The 13,159-nt window shown below is 40.5% G+C and overlaps 1 protein-coding gene across 1 annotated transcript in view; it reads left to right on the plus strand.

The window, feature by feature from the left end:
• OCA2 (OCA2 melanosomal transmembrane protein) overlaps positions 1–13,159 on the plus strand; it is a 518,586-nt gene that overhangs the window by 266,789 nt on the left and 238,638 nt on the right. The window contains exon 18 of the mRNA XM_021680470.1: positions 4,665–4,792. Within this exon, the coding sequence (XP_021536145.1) occupies positions 4,665–4,792 (128 nt within the window). The remainder of the gene's footprint in view (positions 1–4,664; positions 4,793–13,159) is intronic.

Consider the following 13,159-nt stretch of genomic DNA (forward strand, 5'->3'; position numbering starts at 1 on the left):
TACCTTCTTCTTCTTCTTCTTTTTTTTTTTTTTTTAACATATATTGCGTTGTTTCAGAGGTACAGATCTGAGATTCAACAGTCTTGCAAAATTCACAGCGCTTACCAGAGCACATACCCTCCCCAGTGTCTATCACCCAGTCACCCCATCCTTCCCACCCCACCCCCCACTCCAGCAACCCTCAGTTTGTTTCCTGAGATTAAGAATTCCTCATATCAGTGAGATCATATGATGCCTGTGTCTTTTGATTGGGGCATGTAGCCCATTTACATTCAGGGTAACTATTGAAAGATAGGAATTTAGTGCCATTGTATTGCCTGTAAGGTGACTGTTACTTTATATTGTCTGTGTTCCTTTCTGGTCTATGTTGCTTTTAGGCTCTCTCTTTGCTTAGAGGATCCCTTTCAATATCTCTTGTAGGGCTGGTTTCGTGTTTGCAAATTCCTTTAGTTTTTGTTTGTCCTGGGATATTTTTATCTCTCCTTCTATTTTCGTTTTTTTTTTTTTTTTTAAGATTTCATTTATTTTTGACAGAGAGATAGAGCCAGAGAGCACAAGTGGAGAGAATGGCAGAGGGAAAGGGAGAAGCAGGCTCCGCACTTGAGCAGGCAGCCCAATGGGGGGCTCGATCCCAGGACCCTCGGTTCATGACCTGAGCCAAAGGGAGATGCTTAACCATCTGAGCCACCCAGGCGCCCCTCTCCTTCTATTTTCAATGACAGCCTAGCTAGATAGAGTATTCTTGGCTGCATATTTTTCTCGTTTAGTGCTCTGAATATATCATGTCAGTCCTTTCTGTCCTACTAGTCTCTGTGGATAGGTCTGTTGCCAATCGAATGTTTCTACCATTGTAGGTTACAGATCTCTTCTCCGGAGCTGCTTTCAGGATTTTCTCTTTGTCTCTGAGAGTCGTAAGTTTTACTATTAGATGTTGGATTGTTGACCTATTTTTATTGAATTTGAGAGGGGTTCTCTGTGCCTCTTGGATTTTGATGCCTGTTTCTTTCCCCAAATTAGGGAAGTTCTCTGCTATAATTTGCTCCATTATACCTTCTGCCCCTCTCTCTTTCTTCTTCTTCTGGGATCCCAATTATTCTAATGCTGTTTTGGCTTATGGTATTGCTTCTCTCTCGAATTCTGCCCTCATGATCCAGGAGTTGTTTATCTCTCTTTTTCTCAGCTTCTTTATTTTCCATCATTTGGTCTTCTATAGCACTGATTCTCTCTTCTGCCTCATTTATCCTAGCAGTTAGTGCCCCCATTTTTGAATGTACCTCATTAATAGCCTTTTTTATTTCGACTTGGTTAGATTTAATTCTTTTACTTCTCCAGAAAGGGTTTCTCTAATAACTTCCATGCTTTTTTCAAGCCCAGCTAGTATCTTTAAACTGATGATTCTGAACTCTAGATCTGACATCGTACTAATGTCCGTATGGAGTAGGTCCCTGGCAGTCGGTACTACCTCTTGTTCTTTTTGTTGAGGTGATTTTTTCCATCTTGTCATTTTGTCCAGAGGAGAATAGGTGAATGAGAGAACAAAATGCTAACAGGGTAACAACGTTTCCAGCAAATATACTCTAAACAAATCAGAAAACACCTGAAACCGGGGGAGAAGAAAGGGAAAAAAAGAAAAAAGAAAAAGAAAAAAACAAACAAAAACAGAACAAAAGAAAACAAAACAAAACAGAATATGATCAAATATAATCAGGCTGGTACATATATCAGTGCCACACACTAGATTTTGGGTGTATTTTGGTTTGTTAGAAGAAAGTGACTCCCACAATTTTAAAGAAAGAAAAACTTACACATGTACAAAAGTAAGGGTTGATAGGCTGAAGGGATGGAAGATGACTGTAAAGATAAAAATTATAAAAAATTTTATAAAAGTAATTGATAAGAAGTTGCTTGAGAAAAGAAAGAAGAAGATTTAAAAAAAAGGAGAGAATGTGATCAGGCAGGAGACTAGAACAAAGCCATACACTAGAGATTTAGGGTATATTTTGATCTGTTAGAAGAAACTGTATCTCAAAATTTTAGAGAGAACAACTTATTTATATATGCCAAAAATAAGGATAACTACTATGAAGGGATAGAATATGACTTTAAAAATGAAAAATAAAAATGTTTTTTAAAAAAGGGATTGATAAGATTTTGGTTGAGAAAGGGAAAAAGAAAAATTAAAAGAAAAGACTGTTAAAAAAATTAATTTTGAAAGACTAAAGAATCATGGTGAAAAAGCCATGGATTCTTTGCGCAGTATTCCCCTAGCGCTGGAGTTCTGCCATTCTCATTGATCGGTAAACTTGGTCTTGGCTGGCTGTTCTTCCTGATCTTCTGGGGGAAGGGCCTGTTGCCGTGGTTCCCAGATGTCTTTGCCAGAGGCGGAATTGTCCGCCCTTGCTGGGTCCAGGCTAAGTAATGTGCTCGAGTTTGCTCTCAGCAGCTTTTGTTCCCTGAAAGCTTTCCTACAGCTTTGGAGGAGAAGAGTGAAAATGGCAGCCTCCCAATCTCTGTCCCAGAGGAGATAAGAACTTGGGGCGCTGCTCCTCAGTGAGCCCCCAGAGAAAAGCAGTCAATCACTCCTGTCTCCCCGGTCTCCGGCCGCACTCCGTGCTCACCTGGCCTGTGACTGAGCATTTTTATCTCTGGCACCCAACTCGTGTGGAGTCTCCAAATCCAGCAGCTCCCTGTGGTGCGCTCCCATGCCACTCCTCCTGGGGGAGGAAGGTGAGTCTCCCCGGAACTGCCGCTTCTTGGGTCCTTGCTGGAGAAGCAGTGGCCTGACTGTGCCTTGGATCATGGTTTATGGCAACCCTGAGCTGAGAGCCCACGCCTCAGCTCTGTCTCTGCAGCTGGCTTCCCCTCTCTGATACCTGGGAGCACTGCTGCACTCAGGCACCCCTGGTCTTTCTGTGACCCCGAGAGTCCTGAGACCACACTGTCCCAGCGAGTGTTCCACCCCCTGCTTAGTCACTGGAGTGATGTTCCTCAGCGGAGCCAACTTCTAAAAGTTCTGATTTTGTGGTCCGCCATTGCTCTATCACTTGCCAGAAGCAGCCGACGGAGGCACCTCCCCTGCTGTCTATCCTCCCGAATATCGCCTCGGATTCACTGCTCCACAAGTCCTACATTCCAGAAGGTGGTCGCTTTTCTGTTCAGAGGGTTGTTGCTATTTTCTTTGATCTCCTGTTGAGTTCGTAGGTGTTCAGAATGGTTTGATCCCTATCCAGCTGAATTCGTGGGACCAGACGAAATCCAGGTCTCCTACTCCTCCTCCATCTTGCTCCAGTACTCTTTTTTTTTTTTTTGAAGATTTATGTATTTATTTTAGAGAGAGAGAGCAGGCGAGCTGGTGGGGGGGGAGGGCAGAGGGAGAAAGAGGAGCCTGAAGAGGGGCTTGATCGCATGACCCTGAAATCATGACCTGAGCCAAAATCAAGAGTTGGACACTTAAGTGACTGAGCCACCCAGGCACCCCAAAGTAGTACTCTTTTTATGTCTATAGAATTTATAGTCATGTCACTGTTCTTTTTCTTGATATTGTTAAATTTTGTCCTCTCATATTTTGTCCTATTCAAATTGGCTAAGGTTTATCAACTTCTTGATTTTCTCTAAGAACCAAATTTTGGTGCCATTGCTTTGCTCTACTATTTTTCTACTTCCTATTTCACTGATTTCTGCTCCAATCCTTACCCTTTCTTTTCTTCTACTTATTTTGGGTCTTATTTGCCCTACTCATTAAAAAAAATGAGCAGACTGTTTGAACAAAAACTTCACAAAAGAATATCTGTAGATGGCAAATAGCTACATGAAAAACACTCAACATCATTAGCCTTTAGAGAAATGCAATTTGAAACCACAATAAATACCCTTCATACTCATCGGAATGTCAAACATTAAAAAAGGCTGACCCAGTGTTGAAAATCTGGGGTAACAAATTCTGATACTGCTGGTGGTGTTATAAAATGTTACAACCATTTTGGAAAGCAATTTCACAGTTTCTTAAAACATAAATATTCTATAATATTAACCTATCATATGATCAACTATTCCATTCCTAGGTATTTATCCAAGGGAACTGAAAACACATGCATAGATAGATAATTGTATATGATAGCACATTTGTTTGTAATAGTCAAATAATGGAAGTAATCCAATTGTCCCATCAACAGTGAATAGATATGTACATCATCCCATAGCCATACTATGGCATATTACTAAACAATAAAAAGTAATGAACTATTGATCCACAAACCAATATTGAAGAATTTTAAAATTGTTGTGTTGAAGTGGAAGCTGTCAGACAAAAGAATGAATGCTGTATGATTGCATTTATAGAAAATAGAGAAAATATAAACTATAGTGAAAAAAAAAGACATGTATAGTTCCTGGGGGTAGGGTGGGGTTACAGGGGGAGATAGAGAGGATACAAGAATGCAAACATTAGTAAATTGCTGGGGGTAGTGAATGTTTTCATTGTCTTGATTGTATTATTGGTTTTGTGGGTATATACATTAACCAAAATATAAATTGTACATTTTGAATATGTTCAGTTTGCAGAATATAAATTTTCTTCAACAAAGCAAGCAATCATAAGATAAAAACTCAGTGTGTTAACAATTGAACTACATCTGTGTCTATATGCCCACTTACTTGTTTTTCAGGGTGGATTGCTATTCTGGGTGCTATCTGGTTGCTAATTTTAGCTGATATTCATGATTTTGAGATAATTCTACACCGAGTGGAATGGGCAACTCTTCTATTCTTTGCAGCACTCTTTGTTCTGATGGAGGTAAGATTTTAGAACTTTTGCAATGTCATCTTTTACCTGACTTTTATATTTCATATTTTACTGAGTGAATGAAAAAAGCCCAAGTCTATAAGTCTTTCCAAATACTCACCAAGGAGAAAATGATGGAGTTTGTAATTAGAATATTTTAAGTTAAACCAGCTTTTATCTCAGCAACCTAAATATTTCTGATAATTTTTTTTGCTTTTATTTTTTTATTGTTATGTTAATCCCCATACATTACATCATTAGTTTTGAGATGTAGTGTTCCATGATTCATTGTTTGTGCATAACACCCAGTGCTCCATGCAGAATGTGCCCTCCTCAATACTCATCACGAGGCTAACCCATCATCCCACCTCCCTCCCCTCTAGAAGCCTCAGTTTGTTTTTCAGAGTCCATCTTCTCTCATGGTTCGTCTCCCCCTCCGATTTCCCCCCCTTCATTCTTCCCCTCCTGATACGTTCTTCTTCTTCTTTTTTTTTCTTTTGTAACATATATTGCATTAGTGTTTCAGAGGTACAGATCTGAGATTCAACAGTCTTGCACAATTCACAGCGCTTACCAGAGCACATACCCTCCCCAGTGTCTATCACCCAGTCCCCCCATCCCTCCCACCCCACTCCAGCAACCCTCAGTTTGTTCCCTGAGATTAAGAATTCCTCATATCAGTGAGGTCATATGATACATGTCTTTCTCTTTTTGATTTATTTCACTCAGCATAATACCCTCCAGTTCCACCACGTCGTTGCAAATGGCAATATCTCATTCCTTTTGATGGCTGCATAATATTCCATTGTGTATATATACCACATCTTCTTTATCCATTCATCTGTCGATGGACATCTTGGCTTTTTCCACAGTTTGGCTATTGTGGACATTGCAGCTATAAACATCGGCATGCACATACACTTTCGGATCCCTACTTTTGTAACTTTGGGGTAAATACCCAGTAGTGCAATTGCTGGATCATATGGTAGCTGTATTTTCAACTTTTTGAGGAACCTTCATTCTGTTTTCCAGAGTGGCTGCACCAGCTTGCATTCTCACCAACAGTGTAGGAGGGTTCCACTTTGTCCGCATCCCCGCCAACATCTGTCATTTCCTGACTTGTTAATTTTAGCCATTCTGACTGGTGTGAGGTGGTATCTCATTGAGGTTTTGATTTGGATTTCCCTGATGCCGAGCGATATTGAGCACTTTTTCATGTGTCTGTTGGCCATTTGGATGTCTTCCCTGGAAAAATGTCTGTTCATGTCTTCTGCCCATTTCTTGATTGGATTCTTTGTTCTTTGGGTGTTGAGTTTGATGAGTTCTTTACAGATTTTGGATACTAGCCCTTTATCTGATATGTCATTTGCAAATATCTTCTCCCATTCTGTCGGTTGTGTTTTGTTTTTGTGGACTGTTTCCTTTGCTGTGCAAAAGCTTTTTATCTTGATGAAGTCCCAATAGTTCATTTTTGCCCTTGCTTCCCTTGCCTTTGGCGATGTTTCTAGGAAGAAGTTGCTGTGGCTGAGGTCGAAGAGGTTGCTACCCGTGTTCTCCTTTAGGATTTTGATGGATTCCTGTCTCACATTGAGGTCCTTCGACCATTTGGAGTCTATTTTTGTGTGTGGTGTAAGGAAATGGTCCAGTTTCATTCTTCTGCATGTGGCTATCCAATTTTCCCAACACCATTTGTTGAAGAGACTGTCGTTTTTCCATTGGACATTCTTTCGTACTTTGTCAAAGATGAGTTGACCATAGAGTTGAGGGTCCATTTCTGGGCTCTCTATTCTGTTCTATTGATCTATGTGTCAGTTTTTGTGCCCGTACCATACTGTCTTGATGATGACAGCTTTGTAATAGAGCTGGAAGTCCAGAATGGTGATGCCGCCAGCTTTGCTTTTCTTTTTTACATTCCTCTGGCTATTCGGGGTCTTTTCTGATTCCATACAAGTTTTAGGATGATTTGTTCCATTTCTTTGAAAAAAGTGGATGGTATTTTGATGGGGATGGCATTGAATGTGTAGATTGCTCTAGGTAGCATTGACATCTTCACAATATTTGTTCTTCCAATCCATGAGCATGGAACGTTTTTCCATTTCTTTGTGTATTCCTCAATTACTTTTATGAGTATTTTATAGTTTTCTGAGTAGAGATTCTTTGCCTCTTTAGTTAGATTTATTCCTAGGTATCTTATGGCTTTGGGTGCAATTGTAAATGGGATCGACTCCTTCATTTCTCTTTCTTCTGTCTTGTTGTTGCTGTATAGGAATGCCACTGACTTCTGTGCATTGATTTTATATCCTGCCACTTGACTGAATTCCTGTATGAGTTCTAGCAGTTTTGGGGTGGAGTCTTTGGGGTTTTCCACATAAAGTATCATATCATCTGCAAAGAGTGAGAGTTTGACTTCTTCTTTGCCGATTTGGATGCCTTTGATTTCTTTTTGTTTCTGATTGCTGTGGCTAGGACTTCTAATACTATGTTGAATAGCAGTGGTGATAGTGGACATCCCTGCTGTGTTCCTGACCTTACGGGGAAAGCTCTTAGTTTTTGCCCATTGAGAATGATATTCGCTGTGGGTTTTTCATAGACGGCTTTTATGATATTGAGGTATGTACCCTCTATGCCTATACTCTGAAGAGTTTTGATCAAGAAAGGATGCTGTACTTTGTCAAATGCTTTTTCTGCATCTATTGAGAGGATCATATGATTCTTGTTCTTTCTTTTGTTAATGTATTGTATCACGTTGTTTGATTTGCAGATGTTGAACCACCCTTGCAGCCCAGGCATAAATCCCACTTGGTCGTGGTGAATAATCCTTTTAATGTATTGTAGGATCCTATTGGCTAGTATTTTGGTGAGAATTTTTGCATCCATGTTCATCAGGGATATTGGTCTCTAATTCTCCTTTTTGGTGGGGTCTTCATCTGGTTTGGGGATCAAGGTAATGGTGGCCTCAAAAAATGAGTTTGGAAGTTTTCCTTCCATTTCTATTTTTTGGAACAGTTTCAGAGGAATAGGTATTAATTCTTCTTGAAATGTTTAGTAGAATTCCCCTGGGAAGCCATCTGGCCCTGGGCTTTTGTTCATTTGGAGATTTTTGATGCCTGTTTCAAATTCCTTAGTGGTTATAGGACTGTTCAGGTTTTCTATTTCTTCCTGGTTCAGTTTTGGTAGTTGATCCATCTCTAGGAATGCATCCATTTCTTCCAGGTTATCTAATTTGCTGGCATAGAGTTGCTCATAATATGTTCTTATAATTGTTTGTATTTCTTTGGTGTTGGTTGTGATCTCTCCTCTTTCATTCATGATTTTTTTGATTTGGGTCATTTCTCTTTTCTTTTTGGTAAGTCTGGCCAGGGGTTTGTCAATCTTGTTTATTCTTTCAAAGAACCAGCTCCTAGTTTCGTTGATCTGTTCTACTATTCTTTTAGTTTGTATTTCATTCATTTCTGCTCTGATCTTTATTATTTGTTTTCTCCTGCTGGGTTTAGGCTTCATTTGCTATTCTTTCTCCAGCTCCTTTAGGTGTAGGGTTATGTTGTGTACTTGAGACCTTTTTTGTTTCTTGAGAAAGGCTTGTATTGCTATATACTTTCCTCTAGGATTGCCTTTGCTGCATCCCAAAGATTTTGAACAGTTATGAATATATTTTCATTGGTTTCGATGAATTTTTTAAATTCTTCTTTAATTTCCTGGTTGACCCATTCATTCTTCAGTAGGATGCTCTTTAGCCTCCATGTATTTAAGTTCTTTCCAACTTTTGTCTTGTGATTGAATTCTAGTTTCAAAGCATTGTTGTCTGAAAATAGGCACGGAATGATCGCAATCTTTTGGTTCCGGTTGAGACCTGATTTATGACCTAGTTTGTGATCGATTCTGGAGAATGTTCCATGGGCACTAGAGAAGAATGTATTCTGTTGCTTTGGGATGGAATGTTCTGAATATGTCTGTGAAGTCCATTTGGTCCAGTGTGCATTTAAAGTCTTTATTTCCTTGTTGATCTTTTGCTTAGATGATCTGTCCATTTCAGTGAGGAGGGTGTTAAAGCCCCCCACTATTATTGTATTGTTGTTAATGTGTTTCTTTGCTTTTGTTATTAATTGCCTTATATAATTGGCTGCTCCCATGTTAGGGGCATAGATATTTACAATTGTTAGATTTTCTTGTTGGATAGACCCTCTAAGTAGGATATAGTGTCCTTCCTCATCTCTTATTACAGTGTTTGGTTTAAAATCTAATTTGTCTGATATAAGGATTGCCACCCAGCTTTCTTTTGGTGTCCATTAGCATGGAAAATGGTTTTCCACCCCCTCACTTTCAATCTGGAGGTGCCTTTGCATCTAAAATGAGTATCTTGCAGACAGCATATCGATGGGTCTTGTTTTTTAATCCAGTCTGATAGCCTGTGCCTTGTGATTGGGCCATTTAGCCCATTTACATTCAGGGTAACTATTGAAAGATAGGAATTTAGTGCCATTGTATTGCCTGTAAGGTGCCTGTTACCGTATATTGTCTGTGTTCCTTTTTGTTCTATGTTGCTTTTAGGCTCTCTCTTTGCGTAGAGGACCCCTTTCAATATTTCTGGTAGCGCTGGTTTTGTGTTTGCATATTCCTTTAGTTTTTGTTTGTCCTGGAAACTTTTTATCTCTCCTTCTATTTTCAATGACAGCCTAGCTGGATAGAGCATTCTTGGCTGCCTATTTTTCTCATTTAGTGCTCTGAATATATCCTGCCTGTCCTTTCTGGCTGCCAGGTCTCTGTGGATAGGTCTGTTCCCAATCTAATGTTTCTAGCATTGTAGGTTACATAGCTCTTATCCCGAGCTGCTTTCAGGATTTTCTCTTTGTCTCTGAGACTCGTAAGTTTTACTATTACATGTCGGGGTGTTGGCCTATTTTTATTGAATTTGAGAGGGGTTCTCTGTGCTTCCTGATTTTGATGCCTGTTTCCTTCCCCAAATTAGGTAAGTTCTCTCCTATCATTTGCTCCAATATACCTTTTACCCCTCTCTCTCTGTTTCTTCTTCTTTGGGATCCCAGTTATTCTAATGTTGTTTCGTCTTATGGCTTCGCTTATCCCTCGAATTCTGCCCTCGTGATCCAGTAGTTGTTTATCTCTCTTTTTCTCAGCTTCTTCATTTTCCATTATTTGGTCTTCTATATCACTGATTCTCTCATCTGCCTCATTTATCCTAGCAGTTAGCGCCACAATATTTGATTGCACCTCATTAATAGCCTTTTTGATTTCTACTTGGGTAGATTTTAGTTCTTTTACTTCTCCAGAAAGGGTTTCTCTAATAACTTCCATGCTTTTTTCAATCCCAGCTAGTATCTTTAAAGTGATGATTCTGAACTCTAGATCTGACATTGTACTAATGTCTGTATTGAGTAGGTCCCTGGCAGTCGGTACTACCTCTTGTTCATTTTGTTGAGGTGATTTTTTCCATCTTGTCATTTTGTCCAGAGGAGAATAGATTAATGAGAGAACAAAATGCTAACAGGTTAACAACGTTCCCAGAAAATATACTGTAAACATATCAGAAAAGACCTGAAGCAGTGGAAAAAGAAACGGAAAGTAGAGAAAAGAAAAAAAAAAAAAAAGGAAAAGCAAAAGATAAAGATAAAAACAAACAAAAACAGAACAAAACAAAAAAACCAGAATGTGATCAAATATGATCAGGCTGGTATATGGATCAGTGCCACACACTAGATTTTGGGTGTATTTCGTCTGTTAGAAGAAAGTGCCTCCCAAAATTTTAAAGAAAGAAAAACTTATATATGTACAAAAATAAGGGTTGATATGATGAAGGGATGGCATATGACTGTAATGATGCAAATTATAAAAAATTTTATAAAAGGAATTGATAAGAAGTTGTTTGAAAAAAGAAAGAAGAGGATTTAAAAAAAAGAGAAAAAAAAAGGGAGTGAATGTGATCAGGCAGGGGAGTAGAAAAAAACCATACACTAGAGATTTAGGGTATATTTTGATCTGTTAGAAGAAACTATCTCAAAATTTTAAAGAGATTACAACTTATGTATATATGCCAAAAATACGGGTAACTACTATGAAGGGATAGAATATGACTCTAAAAATGAAAAATAAAAATGTTTTTTTAAAAAAGGGATTGATAAGATGTTGGTTGAAAAAGGGAATAAGAAAAATTCAAGAAAAAGCGAAAAGTTAAAAAAAATTAACTTTGAAAGACTAAAGAATCATGGTAAAAAAGCCATGAATCCTACGTGCAGTATTCCCCCAGCTCTGGAGGTCTGACATTCTCATTGATCAGTAAACTTGGTCTTGGCTGGCTGTTCTCGCTGATCTTCTGGGGAGGGGCCTGTTGCCGTGGTTTCCAAAAGTCTTTGCGGGAGGTGGAATTGCCCCTCCCTTGCCCGGTCCGGACTAAGTAATCTGCTTGGGTTTGCTCTCCGGAGCTTTTGTTCCCTTCAAGCTTTCTGTACAGCTTTGGAGGTGGAGAGTGAAAATGGAGGCCTCCCAATCTCTGCCTCAGAGGAGCCGAGAACTTGTGGCCCCACTCCTCAATGAGCCCCCAGAGAAAAGCCGCCAGTCACCCCTGTCTCCCCGTTCTCCGGCCACACTCTATGCTCACCCAGCCTGTGATCGCGCGTTTCTATCTCTGGCACCCGACCCTTTGTGGAGTCTCCAAACCCAGCAGATTCCTGCAGTGCGCTCCCGCACCTCTCCTCCCGGGGGAAGAAGGTGAGTCTCCCCGGATCTGCCACCTGTTGGGTCCCTGCTGGGGGAGCAGGGGCCTGACTGTGCCCTGGATAATGGTCTATGGCAACCCTGAGCTGAGAGCCCGCGCCTGGGCTCTGTCTCTGCAGCCGGCTTCCCCTCTCCGATACCTGGGAGCTCTGCCGCACTTAGACACCCCCGGTTTCTGTGACCCTGAGGGTCCTGAGACCACACTGTCCCACGAGGGTTCCACCCCCCGCTTAGCCACCGGAGTGATGTCCCTCAGCGGAGCAGACTTCTAAAAATTCTGATTTTGTGCTCCGTGGTTCTATCACTTGCAGAAGCGGCCGCCGGAGGCCCCTCCCCCCCCGTCTATCCTCCCGAATATTGCCTCGGATTCACTTCTCCACACCTCCTACCTTCCAGAAAGTGGTCGCTTTTCTGTTCAGAGAGTTGTTGCTCTTCTTTTCTTCGATCTCCTGTTCAGTTCGTAGGTGTTCAGATTGCTTTGATCCCTATCCAGCTGAATTCCGGAGAGGAGACAAAATCCAGGTCTCCTACTCCTCCGCCATCTTGCTTCGCCCCCTCTGATAGTTTGTTTTTTTTTTATGTTAATCCCCATACATTACATCATTAGTTTTAGATGAAGTGTTCCATGATTCATTGTTTGTGCATAACACCCAGTGCTCCATGCAGAATGTGCTCTCCTCAATACCCACCACCAGGCTAACCCATCCTCCCACCCCCCTCCCCTCTAGAACCCTGTTTGTTTTTCAGAGTCCATCGTCTCTCATGGTTCGTCTACCCCTCCGATTTCCCCCCTTCATTCTTCTCCTCCCGCTACCTTCTTCTTCTTTTTTTTTTTCTTAACATATATTGCATTATTTGTTTCAGAGGTACAGATCTGAGATTCAACAGTCTTGCACAATTCACAACGCTTACCAGAGCACATACCCTCCCCAGTGTCTATCACCCAGTCACCCGATCCCTCCCACCCCACCCCCCACTCCAGCAACCCTCAGTTTGTTTCCTGCAATTAAGAATTCCTCATATCAGTGAGATCATATGATACATGTCTTTCTCTGTTTGACTTATTTCACTCAACATAATACCCTCCAGTTCCATCCACGTCATTGCAAATGTTCTGCCCATTTCTTGATTTGATCATTTGTTCTTTGGGTGTTGAGTTTAAGAAGTTCTTTATAGATTTTGGATACTAGCCCTTTATCTGATATGTCATTTACAAATATCTTCTCCCATTCTGTCATTTGTGTTTTGGTTTTGTTGACCATTTCTTTTGTTGTGCAAAAGCTTTTACCTTGATGAAGTCCCAATAGTTCATTTTTACCCTTGCTTCCCTTGCCTTTGGCGATGTTTCTAGGAAGAAGTTGCTGTGGCTGAGGTTAAAGAGGCTGCTGCCTGTGTTCTCCTCTAGGATTTTGATGGACTCCTGTCTCCCATTGAGGTCTTTCAACCATTTTGAGTCTATTTTTGTGTGTGGTATACGGAAATGATCCAGTTTCATTCTTTTGCATGTGGCTGTCTAATTTTCCCAACACCATTTGTTGAAGAGACTGTCTTTGTTCCATTGGACATTCTTTCCTGCTTTGTCAAAGATTAGTTGACCATAGAGTTGAGGGTCCATTTCTGGGCTCTCTGTTCCATTGATCTATGTGTCTGTTT

This window comes from Neomonachus schauinslandi, chromosome 9 (assembly GCF_002201575.2).
Source record: "Neomonachus schauinslandi chromosome 9, ASM220157v2, whole genome shotgun sequence".
NCBI lineage: Eukaryota > Metazoa > Chordata > Mammalia > Carnivora > Phocidae > Neomonachus > Neomonachus schauinslandi.